The sequence below is a fragment of the Saccopteryx bilineata genome, chromosome X (assembly GCF_036850765.1).
Source record: "Saccopteryx bilineata isolate mSacBil1 chromosome X, mSacBil1_pri_phased_curated, whole genome shotgun sequence".
In the NCBI taxonomy this organism is placed as follows: domain Eukaryota; kingdom Metazoa; phylum Chordata; class Mammalia; order Chiroptera; family Emballonuridae; genus Saccopteryx; species Saccopteryx bilineata.
Window position 1 is genome coordinate 80,011,160 of NC_089502.1, and position 19,911 is coordinate 80,031,070.

Genomic DNA, 19,911 nt, shown 5'->3' on the forward strand with positions numbered 1-19,911 from the left:
TTCTTCTTTTTTAAGATTGCTGAGGCTATTCGTGTCCTTTTTTGGTTCCATATAAATTTTTGGAATATGTGTTCTATATCTTTGAAGTATGTCATTGGTATTTTAATTGGTATTGCATTGAATTTATAAATTGCTTTGGGTAATATAGACATTTTAATGATGTTTATTCTTCCTAACCATGAGCACGGTATATGCTTCCACTTGTTAGTATCTTCCTTGATTTCTTTTATCAATGTTTTGTAATTTTCCGAGTACAAGTCTTTAGTCTCCTTGGTTAAGTTTATTCCTAGGTACTTTATTTTTTTGGTTGTAATTGTGAAGGGGATTGTTTCCTTAATTTCTCTTTCTGACTGTTCATTGTTGGTGTATAAAAATGCTTCTGATTTCTGAGTATTGATTTTATATCCTGCCACTTTGCTGAATTTATTTATCAGGTCCAGTAGTTTTTTGACTGAGACTTTAGGGTTTTCTATATACAATATCATATCATCTGCAAATAATGATAGTTTTACTTCTTCTTTTCCAACTTGAATGCCTTTTATTTCTTCTTCTTGTCTGATTGCTATGGCTAGGACTTCCAGGACTATGTTAAATAAGAGTGGTGAAAGGGGGCACCCCTGCCTTGTTCCTGATCTTAAGGGTATTGCTTTTAATTTTTGCCCATTGAGTATGATGTTGGCTGTGGGTTTCTCATAGATGGCTTTTATCATGTTGAGGTATGTTCCCTGTATTCCCACTTTGCTGAGAGTTTTGATCATGAATGGGTGCTGGATTTTATCAAATGCTTTTTCTGCATCTATTGAAATTATCATATGGTTTTTCTCCTTCTTTTTGTTTATGTGATGAATCACATTGATTGATTTACGAATATTGTACCAGCCTTGCCTCCCCAGAATAAATCCCACTTGATCATGGTGTATGATTTTTTCCATATATTGTTGGATCCGGTTTGCTAATATTTTGTTGAGGATTTTAGCATCTATATTCATCAGAGATATTGGCCTATAATTATCTTTCTTTGTGTGGTCTTTGCCTGGTTTTGGAATCACAATTATGCTCGCCTCATAAAAGGAGTTTGGAAGTCTTCCTTCCTCTTGAATTTTTTGAAATAGTTTGAGAAGGATAGGAGTTAGTTCTTCTTTGAATATTTGGTAGAATTCCATTGTGAAGCCATCGGGCCCCGGACTTTTCTTTGTTGGGAGTTTTTTGATAACTGTTTCGATCTCCTTTGGTGTAATTGGTCTGTTTAAGTTTTCTGATTCTTCCAGATTGATTTTTTGAAGATTGTACGTTTCAAGGAATTTGTCCATTTCATCTAGGTTGTCTAGTTTTTTGGCATACAGTTCTTCATAGTATTTTCTTACAATATTTTGTATTTCTGTTGTGTCAGTTGTTATTTCTCCTCTCTCATTTCTAATTTTATTTATTTGAGTCCTCTCTCTCTTTTTCTTGGTGAGTCTACTTAAAGGTGCATCAATCTTGTTTACCTTTTCAAAGAACCAGCTCCTAGTTTCATTGATCCTCTGTATTGTTTCTTTAGCCTCTATGTCATTTATTTCTGCTCTGATCTTTATTATTTCCTTCCTTCTACTACATTTGGGCTTTACTTGCTGTTCTTTTTCTAATTCTTTTAGATGCAGGGTTAAGTTGTTTATTTGAGCTTTTTCTAGCTTCTGAAAGTGTGCCTGTAGTGCTATGAACTTCCCTCTCAGCACTGCTTTCTCTGTGTCCCATAAATTTTGAGTTGTTGTATGTTCATTGTCATTCGTTTCTAGGAATTTCTTTATTTCTTCTTTGATCTCATTCTTAATCCATTCATTATTTAACACCCTGCTATTTAGTTTCCATGTGTTTGAGAATTTTTGAGCTTTTCTGCTGTGATTCATTTCTAGTTTCATGCCGTTGTGATCGGAGAAAGTGCTTGATATGATTTCAATCTTCTTAGATTTGTTGAGAGCACTTTTGTGCCCTAACATGTGGTCTATCCTAGAGAATGTACCATGAGCACTTGAAAAGAATGTATATTCTGCTGCTTTAGGGTGAAAGGTTCTGAAGATATCTATTAAATCGAGTTGATCTAGTGTTTCCAATAAGTCTGCTGTTTCTTTGTTAATTTTCTTTCTTGAGGATCTATCTAGTGATGTTAGTGGGGTATTGAAATCCCCTACTATTATAGTATTGCTGTTGATCTCGCCCTTTAAATCCATCAAAGTCTGTTTTATATATTTGGGTGCTCCTATATTAGGTGCATAGATATTTATAATAGTTATATCTTCCTGTTGGATTACTCCCTTTATCATTATGTAGTGGCCTTCTTTATCTCTTACTATATCCTTTGTTTTAAAGTCCAATTTGTCTGATATAAGTATTGCTACCCCAGCTTTTTTTTCATTTCCGTTTGCATGAAACATTTTTTTCCATCCTTTTACCTTCAATCTGTGTGTGTCTTTTGTTCTAAGGTGTGTCTCTTGTAGACAACATATGTATGGGTCCTGTTTTCTTATCAACGCAGCTACCCTATGTCTTTTGATTGGATCATTTAATCCATTTACATTTAAGGTTATTATTGATATGTAGTTGTTTATTGCCATTTTCTTCTTTAAAGGTGTATTCCTTTTTCTTTTTCTTTTTTCTCTATTCTTTTCCCACTTTATCTGTTTACACCAGGCCCCTTAATATTTCCTGCAGCATTGGTTTGGTTGTAATGAATTCCTTGAGTTGTTTTTTGTCTGGGAAGCTTTTTATTTCTCCTTCAATTTTAAACGATAGCCTTGCTGGATAAAGTAGTCTTGGTTGTAGGTTCTTGTTCTGCATTACTTTGAATATTTCTTGCCATTCCCTTCTGGCCTCAAGTGTTTCTGTTGAGAAGTCAGATGTCATCCTTATGGGGGCTCCTTTGTAGGTGATAACTTTTTTTTCTCTTGCAGCTTTTAATATTTTCTCTTTATCGCTTAGCTTTGGTATTTTAATTATGATGTGTCTTGGTGTAGGTTTCTTTGGGTTTCTCTTTAATGGAGTCCTCTGTGCTTCTTGGATTTGTGAGAGTTTCTCTTGCATTAATTTAGGGAAGTTTTCAGCTATGATATGATTGAACAAAGTCTCTATCCCTTGTTCTTTTTCTTCTTCTTCAGGAACCCCTATGATGCGGATGTTATTTCTCTTCATGTTGTCACATAGCTCTCTAAGAGTTTCCTCTGACTTTTTGAGTCTTTTTTCTCTTTTCTTCTCTGCTTTCATGCCTTCATTCCAGTTGTCTTCTAACTCGCTGATTCGATCCTCTGCTCTATCTATCCTGTTTTTAATTCCTTCCATTGTGGTCTTTATTTCTGATATTGTATTTGTCGTCTCCAACTGATTCTTTTTTATACTTGCTATTTCTTTATTTAGGTTTTCAAACTCCCCCTCCATTGTTGTTCTAAGATCCCTAAGCATCCTTACAATCATTATTTTGAACTCCGCATCTGGAAGTTTGATTATTTCCATATCACTCAGTTCACCTCTCGAAAGTGTCTCTTGTGGTTTCATTTGGACTGCACTCCTTTGTTTTCTCATCTTTTTTTTTTTATTTGTAGAGTTGATTGAGTCTAGGCTTGGTGTTGTCTGCCTCCAGTTTTCAGTTGTGTTATTTTTAGGTCTTCGTGGGTTGGTATCAGCTATTATTTGTAATCCACTTTCGGATTTGGGCAGCTTTGAAGTCTTGATTTGTTTGTTTTCTTAACAGGTGATAGTCTTGTTAACTGATCTCAGCAGGGGGCTTCCTTGAAACTGTATCCGGGAATGCTGTGGGTGTAACCTGAGACGCTGAAGGTCTCTTCCTCCAACTAATCTCACTGGGGGCAGGGTTTTTTCTCTCAGCTTCAGTAGGGGGAGGTGTATCTCAGATCTCCATGGAGACCTGAATTACTGCCCCTCCTCCCCACTTCTTGTTTTCAGCTGTGTCTTGTTGTGCTGATTAGAGCTGGATAGATGTCCGGAGATCTCTGATCCGGAAGCACTTCAGCTCTGTTTTGTGAAAGGTTCAGTCCCTCCCCCAGCTATGGCCGCCTCCAGCACGAATGAGTCAGCTTTTTTATTTTGTCTATCGTCCTACTCTTATCTTAGGGGAGTATCTCAATAGAATATTCGTTGGCTTTCTAGGTGTGTCCTTTTCCTGTTGTGATCTCTAATGATTGGTCGGTGCTAGGGTAGAATATCATTGGTCATTTCATCTGGTCCTGATACCAGCGACGGTGTTGCTTGCTCTGGCTTATTGCAAATTTACAGAACATTGACTGTTTGCTGTATAGTTAATGGAGGAAAGGGACCCTTCCTAATCCCACAAGCTAAAGTAGCCAAAACTTTATGGTAAATGTTATTTTGATATTTCAAAACATATGTTGTAGATGAGGTTTCTCAAGGGACATATATACCATGATGAAACTATATCTTGCTTTTATATCAACAGCACTTTAAATGCATGTCTAAAAACTAATTTTTCGGGGAATGCTTTGACTTTATAAAATGGCTACTGAGTCAGAATGCCATTCCCTAAATCAGACTAGTCGCTTTTTCTTCAGACTACTGTAATACACTCCTCACTTGTTTCCCTGCTCCAGTTTTTTTTTCTTTTCCACATGCATCCACACATTACTGAACAATCTGTCTTATTATTAATAAGATTTGGCTTCTCAGGGCCTACCAAATAAAGTCCAAGATCTGAGTTTGACATTAAAACCCTCTTCATGGTTTCCAGGAACTTTTTTTTTTTTTTTAGATAGAGCAAGAGAGAGACACAGGAAGAGAGAGAGATGAGAAGCATCAACTTGTAGTTGTTCATTGACTGCTTCTCACACACACATGCCTTAAAGGAGAGGAGGGAGCTACAGCAGAGGGAGTGACCCCTTGCTCAAGCCAGCAACCTTGGGCTTTAAGCCAGTGACCTTGGACTCAAGCCAGAGACCATGGGGTCATGTCTATGATCCCATACTCAAACCAGCAACCCTGCACTCAAGGCGGATGAGCCTGTGCTGAAGCCAGCGACCTCGGGGTTTTGAACCTAGGTCCTCTGCATCCCAGTCCGACACTCTATCCACTGCGCCATGGCCTGGTCAGACTCCCCTGGTTTTTTTAATGCAAGATTTGCCTTCTATTTTATATATTGTTATTGTATATTGATTTCACATTCAATTTTAAGTTCCAAGGACAAAAAAAATGTATCTCTTACATTTTTTAATTCTAAGCATGCCTTGCAAATAGACACTCAGTTATTATAGGTTGTTTCTAAAGCTCTTAAAAATTATAGTTTTAGAAACTATTCTATTTTTTGACAGTATACTGTTTTCCTGTTTTTAATTCTAAAAAGTAGGAGTTGTGGTGGGGGGAGCTGAAATAAAATTCATCTGTAGAAAATAGAAAAATAAGATGATGATTATTGTTGTATAAAGCAGGAGTTACTGACCATAAGTCTTAAATCCCTCTAAACGGATAGAGGGGTTTAGGGGCTATAACAATTCTTCAGAAATAATCTGGTAAATGTTATTTTTTATGTGCATTTAATGGTTTTTTAAATAACATTTTATTTAGATATAATTCACATACCCTGTAATACACTGTTTAAAGTGGCTTTAAAGTATATTTATGGCTGTGCAACCATCACACCATCAATCTTAGAATATTTTCATTGCTCCACCTCACCTAAAGCCCTAGACTACTTTCTGTCTCTATTGATTTGTTCATTCTGCAAATTTCATACAAGTCGAGTCATACAACATATGGGGCTTTGTGACTAGCTTTTGTTTTTGTTTAGCATAGTGTTTTCAAGGTTCATGTTATACCAGTACCATTCCTTTTTTATCTGAAACGTGAAAGTAAATGCTTTCCATTGTATGAATATACCACATTTTTAAAATCCATTTATCAAGTGATGGGCATTTATGGGTGCTTTCCACTGTTTGGTTATTATGAATAATAACTGCTGTGAACATTTGCATTTTCATGGGGTAAGGGTCCCTTAGATTTCACTAGATTTTACAAAGCTATCTTCATAACAATATAAAAGTGAACCATTCTATAGAACTTGGAAACTGCATGACATTCAGCATTCATATATGACAATATCAGTTTCTGATTTTACTGCATTACTTGGAAAAGCCTGGCAGTATGGTAAACCTGGGTGTAAGTGAAATCTTTTTTTTCTGAGTTTGGAGGGAGACATTGGGATCCAGAGTGATCTTGGGCAAGATGTTTAGTATCTCTGTGCTTCAGCTTTATCATTTGTAAAACGGGGATGTTGGTAATGTTTCATGGAGCTCTTGGAAGCCTAAAACAAGATACTTTACTTCTTGAACACTTATTATAAACAGTGAAGAGCTGTGCACATTTATGGCATTCTAAACTTTCATGTTTGGATTTGTGCATAGTTCTAATTGCATCTATGAGTGCTGGTTTCATAAGCTTTCAGAATATAGTAAAAGGAATTAAATTATACAACTCACATTCTTGTTTTTAAAAGAACACAGATTATACATAATTTTTATGATGCTATGGTATAGTATGGAAAGATTCACTATGATTTTTTTTATCACTAATTGATGCTTAGTTATTTAGGCTGGAGACAGTGTTTTTGTTTTGTTTTTGTTAATCCTGTTAACAGATCTTTGAAAATTGGCATTCCCCACAAAAATAAGGCCTGTTTCTTCCCCGTTAGGGGCTTGTGTAGGGTGTCTATGGTATGAGGAACTATATTTACATAGGTCTAGTTATGGAATGTACCATCACTTAATCATATCCAGTCTTCCTAGGGGCTTCATATTCTTCTCTATTTTGATATGACATTATATATATATGTATACTATGGGGTTCTCTGAAAATAGAAAACATTGGAGTACTTGTTATTTCTTTTATTGTTTCTGGTCTTTAGTAGCTCTCTAGTGAAAGGATTGCTTTCTGAATTGACTGTGCTTTCTATATATATATATATATATATATATATATATATATATATATAAAGTAGACAAGATTGAGAAAATTAGACTGATTTAAAATATCTTTTTTGAAATGAGCAATATTTGAAACATAGTATTGTTGCCGCAACAATGAACTACTTGGAGTAGCAAATCTGTTGTTTGGTTCCTGTAGTAAAAAACAAGAAACATGCTAATTTTTTTTTTTTTTTTTTTTTTTTTTTTTGGGTTGTTAATATTGGTTTAATGGAGAACATGAATTCCAACATTTATGTATATTTCTTTGGGAAAAATTCCATAGGTTTATTGAATCAAAGAAAATCTGAAAATCATTGAATTATAGGTGTTTTGCTGGACAATGACACCAATTACAAATTTTAATTAGAAAAACAAAAAGGGCTACATAGCTATTGAGAAAGAAGAAAAATCATTGTAAACATTATAAATAATACTATTAAATCTAAAACTCCTCAAGAAGACTATAACGAAATCCTCTAATGTACTGTATTATTAAATTTTATCATTGTTTCTAAGATTTATATATCCTTATATACCAGTATTTGGATATATTAGAAAATATTAATTCTTTTTTTATTATTATTATTAATTTTACTGGGGTGACTTCAATAAATCAGGGTACATATGTTCAAAGAAAACATGTCCAGGTTATCTTGTCAATCAATTATGTTGCATACCCATCACCCAAAGTCAGATTGTCCTCTCTCACCTTCTTTCTAGTTTTCTTTGTGCCCCACCCCCTCCCCCTCCCCCTCCCCCCCCCAACCACCACACTCTTGTCAATGTCTCTTAGTCTTGTTTTTATGTCCCACCTACATATAGAATAATGCAGTTCTTGGTTTTTTCTGATTTACTTATTTCACTCCGTATAATGTTATCAAGATCCCACCATTTTGTTGTAAATGATCCGATGTCATCATTTCTTATGGCTGAGTAGTATTCCATAGTGTATATGTGCCACATCTTCTTTATACAGTCATCTACTGAAGAGCTTTTTGGTTGTTTCCATGTCTTGGCCACTGTGAACAATGCTGCAATGAACATGGGGCTGCATGTTTCTTTATGTATCAATGTCTCTGAGTTTTTGGGGTATATACCCAGTAGAGGGATTGCTGGGTCATAAGGTAGTTCTATTTTCAGTTTTTTGACGAACCACCATACCTTCCTCCATAATGGTTATACTACTTTACATTCCCACCAACAGTGGATGAGAGTTTCTTTTTCTCCACAGCCTCTCCAACATTTGCTATTACCTGTCTTGTTAATAAAAGCTAATCTAACAGGTGTGAGGTGGTATCTCATTGCAGTTTTGATTTGCATTTCTCTAATAACTAATGAAGATGAACATCTTTTCATATATCTGTTGGCCATTTGTATTTCTTTCTGGGAAAAGTGTCTTCATGTCCTCTTCCCCATGTTTTATTGAATTGTTTGTTTGTTTATTGTTGAGTTTTATGAGTTCTTTGTATATTTTGGATATTAGGCCCTTATCTGAGCTGTTGTTTGAAAATATCATTTCCCCTTTAGTTGGCTGTCTGTTTATTTTGTTGTCAGTTTCTCGCTGAGCAAAAACTTGTTAGTCTGATGTAGCCTCATTCATTTATTTTTGCCTTCAATTCTCTTGCCTTTGGAGTCAAATTCATAAAATGCTCTTTAAAACCAAGGTCCATGAGTTTAGAACCTATGCTTCTTCTATGTACTTTATTGTTTCAAGTCTTATATTTAGGTCTTTGATCCATTTTGACTTAATTTTAGTACAAGGGGACAAACTGTAGTCAAGTTTCATTCTTTTGCACGTAGCTTTCCAGTTTTCCCAGCACCATTTGTTGAAGAGGCTTTCTTTTCTCCATTGTGTGTTGTTGGCCCCTTTATCAAAAATTATTTGACCATATTATGTGGTTTTATTTTTGAACTTTCTATTCTGTTCCATTGGTCTAAGTGTCTATTTTTCTGCCAATACCATGCTGTTTTGATTGTCATGGCTCTATAATATAGTTTGAAGTCAGGTATTGTAATAACCCCAGCTTCATTCTTTTTCTTTAGGATTGCTTTAGCTATTTGGGGTTTTTTATAGTTCCATATAAATCTGATGATTTTTGTTTCATTTCTTTAAAAAATGTCATTGGAATATTGATGGGAATTGCATTAAATCTGTATATTGCTGTGGGTAATATGGCAATTTTGATTATATTTATTCTTCCTATCCAAAAACAAGGAATATTCTTCTATCTCATTGTATCTTTTTCGATTTCCCTTAACAATGCTTTGCAGTTTTCATTATATAGGTTCTTTACATTCTTTGCTATGTTTATTCCTAGGTATTTTATTTTTTTTTGTTGTTGCAATCGTGAAGGGGATTATTTTTTTTAGTTCATTCTCAAATGTTTCATTGTTGGCATATAGAAAGGCTATGGACTTTTGTATGTTAATTTTGTATCCTGCGACCTTACTGTATTGGCTTATTGTTTCTAGTAGTCTTTTTGTAGATTCTTTGGGGTTTTCAATGTATAGGATCATATCATCTGTAAAAAAAGTGATACCTTTACTTCTTCTTTTCCGATATGGATGCATTATATTTCTTCGTCTTATCTGATTGCTCTGGCTAGAACCTCTAGCACCACATTAAATAAGAGCGGAGAGAGTGGACAACCCTGTCTTATTCCTGATTTAAGGGGGAAAGCCTTCAGTTTTGTGCCATTTAATATGATGTTAGCTGATGGTTTATCATATATGGCCTTTATCATGTTGAGATATTTTCCTACTATACCCATTTTGTTGAGAGTCTTAAACATAAAATTGTGTTGTATTTTATCAAATGCCTTTTCTGTATCTATTGATAAGATCATGGGTTTTTTGTTCTTTGTTTTGTTGATATGGTGTATTACGTTAACCGCTTTACGTATGTTGAATCATCCTTGAGATTCTGTGATGAACCCCACTTGATCATGATGTATTATTTTTTTAATATGTTGTTGTATTCGATTTGCTAGTATTTTAGCATCTGTATTCATTAGAGATATTGGTCTGTAGTTTTCTTTTTTTTGTGCTGTCCTTGCCTGGTTTCAGTATGAGAGTTATGTTGGCCTCATAAAATGTGTTTGGAAGTATTGCTTCTTCAATTTTTTGGAAGACTTTGAGTAGAATAGGAACCAAGTCTTCTTTGAATGTTCAGTAGAATTCACTAGTATAACCGTCTGGGCTTGTACTTTTATTTTTGGGGAGGTTTTTAATAGTTTTTTTTATTTCTTCCCTACTAATTGGTCTGTTTAAGCTTTCTGCTTCTTGATTCAGTCTAGGAAGGTTGTATTGTTCTAGGAATTTATCCATTTCTTCTAGAGTGTTGAATTTGGTGGCATATACTTTTTCATAGTATTCTACAATAATTCTTTGTATATCTATGATATCTGTGGTGATTTTTCCTCTTTCATTTTGGATTTTGTTTATATGAGTCCTTTCTCTTTTATCCTTGGTAAGTCTTGCCAAGGGTTTGCCAATTTTGTTGATCTTTTCAAGGAACCAGCTCCTTGTTCTATTAATTTTTTCTATAGTTTTTGTGTTCTCTATTTCATTTATTTCTGCTCTGATTTTTATTATCTCCTTTCTTTGGCTGGTTTTGGGTTGTCGTTTTTCTTTTTTTTCTAGTTCCTTAAGGTGTGAAGTTAAGTGGTTCACTTGGGCTCTCTCTTATTTGTTCATAGAGGCCTGAAGTGATATGAACTTCCCTCTTATCACTGCTTTTGCTGCATCCCATAGATTCTGATATGTCGTATTGTCATTTTTATTTGTCTGTATATATCTTTTGATCTCTGCACTTATTTCTTCTTTGACCCATTCATTTTTTAAAAGTATGTTGTTTAGTTTCTACATTTTTGTGGGGTTTTTTGCCTCTTTTTTGCAGTTGAATTCTAGTTTCAAGGCTTTATGATAAGAAAATATGCTTGGTACAACTTCGATTTTTCTGAATTTGGTGATCTTATTTTTGTGGTCCAACATATGGTCAATTCTTGAGAATGATCCATATACACTGCAGAAAAATGTATACTTTGTCACTTTGGGATGAAATGTCCTGTAGATGTCTATCATATCCAGGTGCTCTAGTGTTTTGTTTAAGGCCAATATATCTTTATTGATTCTCTGTTTGGATGACCGATCTAGAGCTGTCAGCAGTGTATTGAGGTCTCCAAGTATGATTGTATTTTTGTCAGTTTTTGTTTTAAGGTCAATAAGTCTTATATATTTTGGTGCTCCTTGGTTTGGTGCATATATATTAAGGATTGTTATGTCTTCTTGATTCAGTGTCCCCTTAATCATTATGAAATGACCATTTTTGTCTCAGTACTTTTGCTGTCTTGTAGTCAGCATTATCAGATATGAGTATTGCTACGCCTGCTTTTTTTTGGATGTTATTTGCTTAGAGTATTGTTTTCCAGCCTTTCACTTTAAATTTGTTTTTATCCTTGTTCCTTAGATGAGTTTCTTGTAGGCAGCATACAGTTGGATTTTCTTTTTTAATCCGTTCTGCTACTCTGTACCTTTTTATCAGTGAGTTTAATCCATTTACATTTAGTATAATTATTGACACTTGTGGGTTCCCTATTGCTATTTTATACATTGCTTTCCGTTAGTTTTGTGTCTTGTTTGATTTTTCTCTTTTGTTTTTCTATCCTTTGTTTTTGTTTTGTTTTATTCCATACTTCTTTCCTCTGTTGCTATCTTTTTTAAGTCATGTACTTCTGTGGTGGTTTTTTCAAGGGTGGTTACCATTAAGTAATAAAAAGGGTTCCTACCCTATTCATTGTAGTACACTATCTTGTGAGTACTTCTGCACTCCATCGTCATTTGCTACTGTTAATCTCCATCCTCTCCCATTTTTTTTTTTGTTTTTGTTGTCACAGTTTAAATTTGGTTTTATTGTGTTCTTGGTGGAGCTTTTACTTGCAGTTTTGTTTTGTTTTGTTCTTTTTATCTGGTTGGAAAATCCCCTTTAGTAATTCTTAGAGTGGGAGTTTTTTGATGATAAATTCTCTCATCTTTTCTGTATCTGTGAATGTTTTTATTTCTCCTTCGTATTTGAAAGATAGCTTTGATGAGTATAGTATTCTTCGCTGTAAGTTCCTGTCTTTCAGGACTTTAAATATTGGGGTCCACTCTCTTCTAGCTTATAGAGTTTCTGTTGAGAAATCCAATGATAATCTTGTAGGCCTTCCTTTATATGTTGTATTCTTCTTTTCCCTGGCTGCCTTCAGGATTTTTTCTTTGTCGTTAGTTTGTGCCAATTTCATTATGATGTGCCTTGGAGAGTAGGTTTGTAGGGGTTAAGAAAACTCGGTGTTCTGTTTGCTTCTTGAATTTGAGGCTTTAGTTTTTTCCACAGGCTTGGGAGGTTCTTATCTATTATTTGTTTGAATGTGTTCTCCATTCCTTTCTCTCTCTTCTCCCTTTGATATGCCTGTTATTCTTATGTTAGTCTTTTTTATGAAGTCAGACAATTCCTGAAGGGTTTTCTCATTTTTTAAAATTTTTGAGTCTCTTCTTCTCTCTGTTGTGCCTCAAGTTGCTTGTCTTCTATTTAACTAATCCTACCTTCTATCTGGCCTGTTTTATTAGCTAAGCTTGGTACCTCGTTTTTCAGCTCATGAATTGAGTTTTCATCTCTGTTTGATTTGTTTTTATAGTTTTAATTTCCTTGGTGATATATTCTTTGTGTTCGTTGAGTTGTTTTCTGAGCTCCCTATATTGCCTTTTTGTGTTTTCTTGTATATCTCTAAGTATTTTTAGGATTTCTATTTTAAATTCTCTGTAATTTAGCTCCAAAGTTTCCAGTATATTAAATTTTTTCTTTATAAATTTTCCCTCATCTATCTGTGCTACCTCTCTGTCTTTTGTATCCATGAAATTCGATTTTATTTTCCTTAATGGCATCTGAGGGTGGTTTTGTTGATAGTACTCATGAGAATTAATAAAGAATAAAAGTTTAAAAAATATTATTTTCCTTTTTTTTTTTTTACTTTCCTCTCCTCTCCCTTCCTTGAGAAAAAGTTGTGGTGAACTGTGAATTATATTCTGCTAAATAGAACAAAAAATACCTATAATGGAGGGCCTGAGTTGGGGAGAAGTGATAAAGGGGCAAAAAAGGGGGGGTATGGACCCACAAAATGCAAAAAAGGAAAACATTTGGGTCAAGAATAAAGTGATTTGCTTTTAAGTGATGGTTGACTAAGAGATAATGAGAGGAATAAGAGGGAAACAGGAAAAAGGAAAAAAAATTAAAAAAATATATTAAAAATTACTATTGTATTTAGTGTAGCAAAAACTAGATAAAATGGAGAGCCAGGGTTGGAAGCACTGCTAATGAGTTAAAAAAGCAAAGTAAAAAACACCCAAAGAGGCCCTGGCTGGTTGGCTCAGCGGTAGAGCGTCAGCCTGGTGTGCAAGGGACCCGAGTTCAATTCCCGGCCAGGGCACATAGGAGAAATGCCCATTTGCTTCTCCACCCCCACCCCCTCCTTCCTCTCTGTCTCTCTCTTCCCCTCCCGCAGCCAAGGCTCCATTGGAGCAAAGATGGCCCGGGCGCTGGGGATGGCTCCTTGGCCTCTGCCCCAGGCACTAGAGTGGCTCTGGTCACGGCAGAGCGACACCCTGGAGGGGCAGAGCATCACCCCCTGGTGGGCAGAGCTTCGCCCCTGGTGGGCGTGCCGGGTGGATCCCGGTCGGGCGCATGCAGGAGTCTGTCTGACTGTCTCTCCCTGTTTCTGGCCTCAGAAGAAAAAAAAAAACACCCAAAGAGCCACAAAGAAAAATTTGAGTCCCAAATAAAATAGTTTGTTTGTGATTAAGGATTGAATGAGAGGAAAAGTAAAGGAGAATCAAAGAAACTAATATAGAGGGAGAAAAACAGAAAGAGGAAAACACAAAAAGAAGATAAAAGAAAAAAGAACAAAAGGAGACAGAGAAAGAGTTAAGTGTTTTGGAGTGCAACCCTCATAGAGAGAAAGGCAGAAGAAAGGAAAGATAATGGGAGATGTAACACTTATGGGTAGTGTAGTTCAAGGAGAGGAAAGAGCAAAACTGGCAGAGAATTAAATGACCAAATTGGAAGAAGAAGAAAATAATCAAGACAAGAAGATAAGAGAAACAAACAAACAAATATAATAAAATTGGATATGTTAAAGTCTGTGGATTATTCTTGATTTTATTTTCTTTTTTTAAATTTATTTATTTTTGGGGGGGGGTATTTTTCTGAAGCTGGAATCGGGGATAGACAGTCAGACAGACTCCCGCATGCGTCTGACAGGGATCCACCTGGCATGCCCACCAGGGGGCGATGCTCTGTCCCTCCGGGGCATTGCTCTCTTGTGACCAGAGCCACTCCAGCGCCTGGGGCAGAGGCCAAGGAGCCATCCCCAGCGCCCGGGCCATTTTTGCTCCAATGGAGCCTCGCTGCGGGAGGGGAAGAGAGAGACAGAGAGGAAGGAGAGGGGGAGGGGTGGAGAAGCAGATGGGCGCTTCTCCTGTGTGCCCTGGCCGGGAATCGAACCCAGGACTTCTGCACATCAGGCCGACACTCTACCATTGAGCCAGCCGGCCAGGGCCTTATTCTTGATTTTGAGAGGTTATCTTCTTGCTTTTTCTTTTCTCTCTCTCTTCCTGGTCAGTGACTCTGTACCCCAGGTTCTGCCCCTGTGGCACACTTAGGTAGAGGTTTGCAGTTGATAAGTCTCTATGGCGATGTCATATATTAGGCTTCAGTCTCTTTGGCAGTCGAGGCTCATTAGCATTTGCAGGCTTCGACAATGAGAGAGTCCATTTTCCTGGAGCCTCTCTCCTAGTCTTTCCTTCCTGAGTTAGTTGCCTGATGATCCAGCTATGGGGTTGCTGCTGCCTCTGCCTGGAGAGTAAAAGGCTCAAAGAGCTGGCAAATCCCCTCTCTATGCCCACTCAGCGCAGGGCTCTGGGCAAGGCTCAATCAGTTAGAGCCGCTAGCATAATCAGGTGGGGCTGGGAGCCAATTGTTTTCAAGGTGCCTTTCTATGCGCCTCTAGGCATGTCCCAAATGACTCAGCACTCTGTGGGACCACTTTCCCCAGGCTTTTGGCACTTTGTAACCTGTTTTGGCTGGGTAGAAGATGTTCTAATTGCTGTTTGCAAAGCAGGAGGACTTACAAGCTGCTAAATCCCTCTTTTTAGCATATAGTCCTGAGTATGAAAGCTCTGCAAATCAGAGTTTGCCCCCACCCCTACGTGCATAGCATAACAAGAGGCACAAAAAAATATCACCCCTCTTGTCTTAGAGATCTTGTCAGTTAGGGTCGTGTAGGTCAGTTGGGAGGCAAGCAGACTGTGGGTTAAGCTAATCCTTCACGGGTCTGTTAGCTTGTATGGCCGAGGAAAAACTGTGCTTGTGGCAACCCAGTCAACACAAGCTAACACTCGCACCAAATCCAGACAAAGAAAGGCAAGTCAGGCAGCCATCAGCCCTGATCTCCTGGCAGGAGTGCACGGATAGTGGGCGAGAGATTCCTCCTAGAGCCCCGAGAGTGGGTGCCCATGTTACCAGACAGAAGGGCAGAGTCAAGGCCTTTGTGTGGGCTGAAACCGGAGTCTCAGTGTCACCCCAGCACCCTGAAGAGCGGCGCATGAAAGCAAGATTCCCTACGCTCAAACTTCTCTGGGCGGGTGGGGTGCCTCACCCAGCCATACAAGCCTGGTTGGCTCATCAGTAGAATGTTGGCCCAGTGTGTGGAATGCCCCAGGTTTGATTCCTGGTAAGGGCATACAAGAGAAGTGACCATCTGCTTCTCCACCCTTCCCCCCTCCTTCTTCTCTATTTCTCTCTTCCCCTCCCACAGCCAAGGCTCCATTGGAGCAAAGTTGGGCTGGGTGCTGAGGATGGCTTCATGGTCTCCACCTCAGGCACTAAAAATGGTTCTGGTTGCAACAGAGCAATGCCACAGATGGGCAGAGCATCGCTCTCTAATGGGCTTGCTGAGTAGATTCCAGTCAGGCACATGTGGTAGTCTGTCTCTCTGTCTCGCTGCTTCTCACTTCAGAAAAATACCAAAAAAAAAAGGCAAAGAAAAAACCCAAACTCCTTTAAAAAGAAAACACACAACCTAATGTATAAATGTAGATAATCACCATTGATACATCTGATAAGGAATGAATGTGCAAAATATACAAGGAACTCATGCATTTTTTACATTTACTTTTAAACAGTTTTTTTTAATTTATTCATTTTAGAGGAGAGAGAGAGAGAATGGGGGAGAAGCAGGAAGCTTCAACTCCCATATGTGCCTTGACCGGGCAAGCCCAGGGTTTTGAACCGGCAACCTCAGCATTCCAGGTCGACGCTTTATCCACTGCGCCACCACAGGTCAGGCTACATTTACTTTTAATTGGATTTATTGAGGAACAAGTTCAGTGTGCGTGTGTATAAAACATCATCTGCATACTGCATAGAGCACCCATCGCCCAAGCACACTCGCTTTCATCCCCATCCCCCCCCCCCTTTGCCCACCTCCACATGTGGCCACCCCCTTTCCCTCTGGTTATGACCACACTTGTCTATGTCTACCTGTCATATATATATATATATATATATATATATATATATATATATATATATTTAATTTTTGCCCAATCCCTTCACCTAGTCCCCCAAACACCCTTGCCTCTGACAACGGTTAATCTGTTCCATGTATCCATTTCTCTGTTTCTATTTTGTTCATCTGTTTAATGTGTTCATTAGATTCTACATATAAGTGAGATCATATGGTATTTGTCTTCCTCTGCCTGGCTTATTTCATTTAGCATAATAATCTCCAGGTCCATCCATATCATTGCAAAAGGTAAGATTTCCTTCCTTTTGTGGCTGAGTAGTGTTCCATTGTGTAAATGGACCACAGCTTTTTTGTCTATTCATTTACTGATGGGCACTTGGGCTGCTTCTTGGCTGTTGTAAATAACATTGCAATGAATATAGGGGTGCATATATTCTGTAGCATTACTGTTTTTGGATTCTTAGAATATATTCCCAGAAGTGGGATTGCTGGTTAATAATTCCATTTTTAATTTTTTGAGGCAACTCCATACTGTTTTCCACAGTGGCTGCTACAATCTGCATTCCCACCAACAGTATACGAAGGTTCCCTTTTCTGCACATTCTCACCAACACTTGTTGTTTCTTGATTTATTGATGATAGCCATTCTGACAGGTGTAAAGTGATATCTCACTGTTATTTTTAATTTGCATTTCTCTGATGAATAGTGACATTGAGCATCTTTTCATATATCTATTGGCCATTTTTGTGTCCTCTTTGGAGAAGCATCTATTCAGCTCCTTTGCCCATTTTTTTTCAGACTTTATTTATTTTAGAAAGGAGAGAAAGAGAGAAGAGGGAGGAGCAGGAAGCATCAACTCCCATATGTGCCTTGACCAGGCAAGTCCAGGGTTTTGAACCAGTGACCTTAGCCTTCCAGGTCAATGCTATATCCACTGTGCCACCACCAGTCTGGCTCCTTTGTCCATTTTTTGATTGGATTGTTTGTCTTCCTAGAGTTGAGTTATATAAGTTCTTTCTAAATTTTGGTTAATTAACCCCTTATCAGTGGCAAATATGTTCTCCCATTCTGTGAGTTCCCTCTTCATCCCATTTACTATTGTAACAAAAAGGAAAATAAGGTACCTAGGAATGAACTGAAACAAGGAAGTTAAAAACCTGTACTTGGAAAATTATAAGATATTGAAGAAATAAACTGAGGAAGATACCAACAAGTGGTAGCATATACCATGTCCATGGACAGGAAGAAGTAACATAATTAGAATGTGCATACTACCAAAAGCTATCTACAGATTCAATGTAATGCCTATTAAAATACCCATGACATATTTCAAAGATCTAGAACAAATATTCCAAAAATTTATATAGAACCTAAAAAGACCCCATAAAGCCTTAGCAATGTTGAAAAAAAAAGAACAAAGTTGGAGTTGTCACATTACCTAATATCAAACTATACTACAAGGGCAGTGTAATAAAAACAGCCTGGTACTGGCATAAGAACAGGCATATAGATAAATGAAACAGAACAGAGAGCCCAGAAATAAAACCACATATATATGGACAAACAATCTTCGACAAAGGAGCCAAAAGCACAATGGAGAAATGAAAGCCTCATTACTAACTGGTGCTGGGAAAATTAGAATGCCCCATGCAAAAGATTGAAAATTGACTATAGTTTGCCCCCCTGCACAAAAATTAATTCAAAATGGATCAAAGACCTAAATATAAGATCTGAAACAATACATTACATAGAAAAAGATAATGATACTAAACTTATGGACCTTGGCCACAGAGAACATTTTATGAATTTGACCCCCAAAACAAGGGAAGTAAAAGCAAAAATAAATGAATGGGACTGTATCAAACTGAAAAGCTTCTGCACAGAGAAAAAAACTGACAACAAAACAAAAAAGTAGCCAACTAAATGTGAAATGATATTTGCAAACAACAGCTTCAATAAGGAGTTAATATCCAACATATATCAAGAACTCACAAAGCACAACAATAAACAAGCAAACAATCTAATTTAAAAATGGGCAGAGGACCTGGAAGACACTTCTCCCAAGAAGAAATACAAATGGCCAACATATATATGAAAAGATGCTCATCTTTGCTAGCTGTTAGAGAAATGCATATCAAAAGTACAATGGGATGCCACCTCACACCTGTTAGATGGGCTGTTATCAACAAGACAGATAATAACAAGTGTTGGATAGGCTGTGAAGGAAAAGGAACCCTCATTCACTGTTGGTGGGAATGTAAAGTAGTACAGTCATTACGGAAGAAAGTATGGTGGTTCCTTAAAAAACTAAGATTACAACTACCGTATGACCCAGCAATCCCTCTACTGGGTATCTACCCCAAAAGCTCACAAACATTGGTATGTAAAGACACATGCGCCCCCATGTTCATTGTAGCATTATTCACAGTGGCCAAGACATGGAAACAACCAAAGTGTCCCTTGATAGAGGATTGGATAAAGAAGATGTGGTACATAATACTACTCAGCCATAAGAAATGATGACATGATATCATTTACAACAACATGGATGGACCTTGAGAATATTATACTGAGTAAAATAAGTAAATCAGAAAAAGCTAAGAACTGTATAATCTCACACATATGTGGGATATAAAACTGAGCCTCATGGACATAGATAAAAGTGAAGTGGTTACCAGGGGGATGGTGTTGTTGGGGGGAGTATAGAGGGACAAATATATGGTAAAGTAAAATGATGTGACTCTCGGTGATAAGCACACAACACAATCAAAGCTCAAATGCTATAGAGATGTTTACCTAAAACCTTTGTACTCTTATTCATCAGTGTCACCCTGTTAAATTTAATTTTCTAAATTAATAAAAAAGAAAAACGGACAAAAGGAGTGCATTATCAATCCACAATTTGAGAAAAAGGTCTTAGAAATTAGGCTATGCATTCTTGAAAGCAGTGAGTGCATAATCTTTTCCATTTCCTAATTCCAGTGCTGATATCAAGTAACTATTTTCAATAATATTTATCAAGTCATTCCCTTTAAGTTCCTCTAACCTAGTGAAAAATATGTTGCCTTAATCATAGTTTATACATGTAAACTTTTAAATTTTAGTATATAATAGGTCGTAACATTCGTGTTACTATATGGAATGACTAATATTTTACCTTAATGTTCTAATGTAGACTAAAACTTGCACTTTTTTCTTTTCTTTTTTTTTTTAGGACAGCCAGTAGAGGGGACTTCATGTTTTCTGCAGATCGTTTGGTAAGTGAAAGCTTTCCATTTTCATTTCATTGTTGTTTCTAGTGATATAATCACAGTAGGCCAACAGGATTTTTTGATTTAGAGCAGTAGTTTTCAATCCTTTTACACCTGGGGACCAGGGACATAGACATCTT

General features: G+C 36.9%; 1 protein-coding gene and 1 non-coding gene across 2 annotated transcripts in view; one reads left to right on the forward strand and one right to left on the reverse strand.

Annotated features, from left to right (window-relative positions):
* UPRT (uracil phosphoribosyltransferase homolog) overlaps window positions 1-19,911 on the forward strand; it is a 35,733-nt gene that overhangs the window by 2,584 nt on the left and 13,238 nt on the right. Inside the window, exon 2 of the mRNA XM_066249313.1 lies at window positions 19,735-19,777. Coding sequence (XP_066105410.1) covers window positions 19,735-19,777 — 43 coding nt within the window. The remainder of the gene's footprint in view (window positions 1-19,734; window positions 19,778-19,911) is intronic.
* Window positions 14,476-14,551, reverse strand: TRNAI-GAU (transfer RNA isoleucine (anticodon GAU)). The gene has a single exon. It is a non-coding gene; the product is annotated as a tRNA-Ile (tRNA).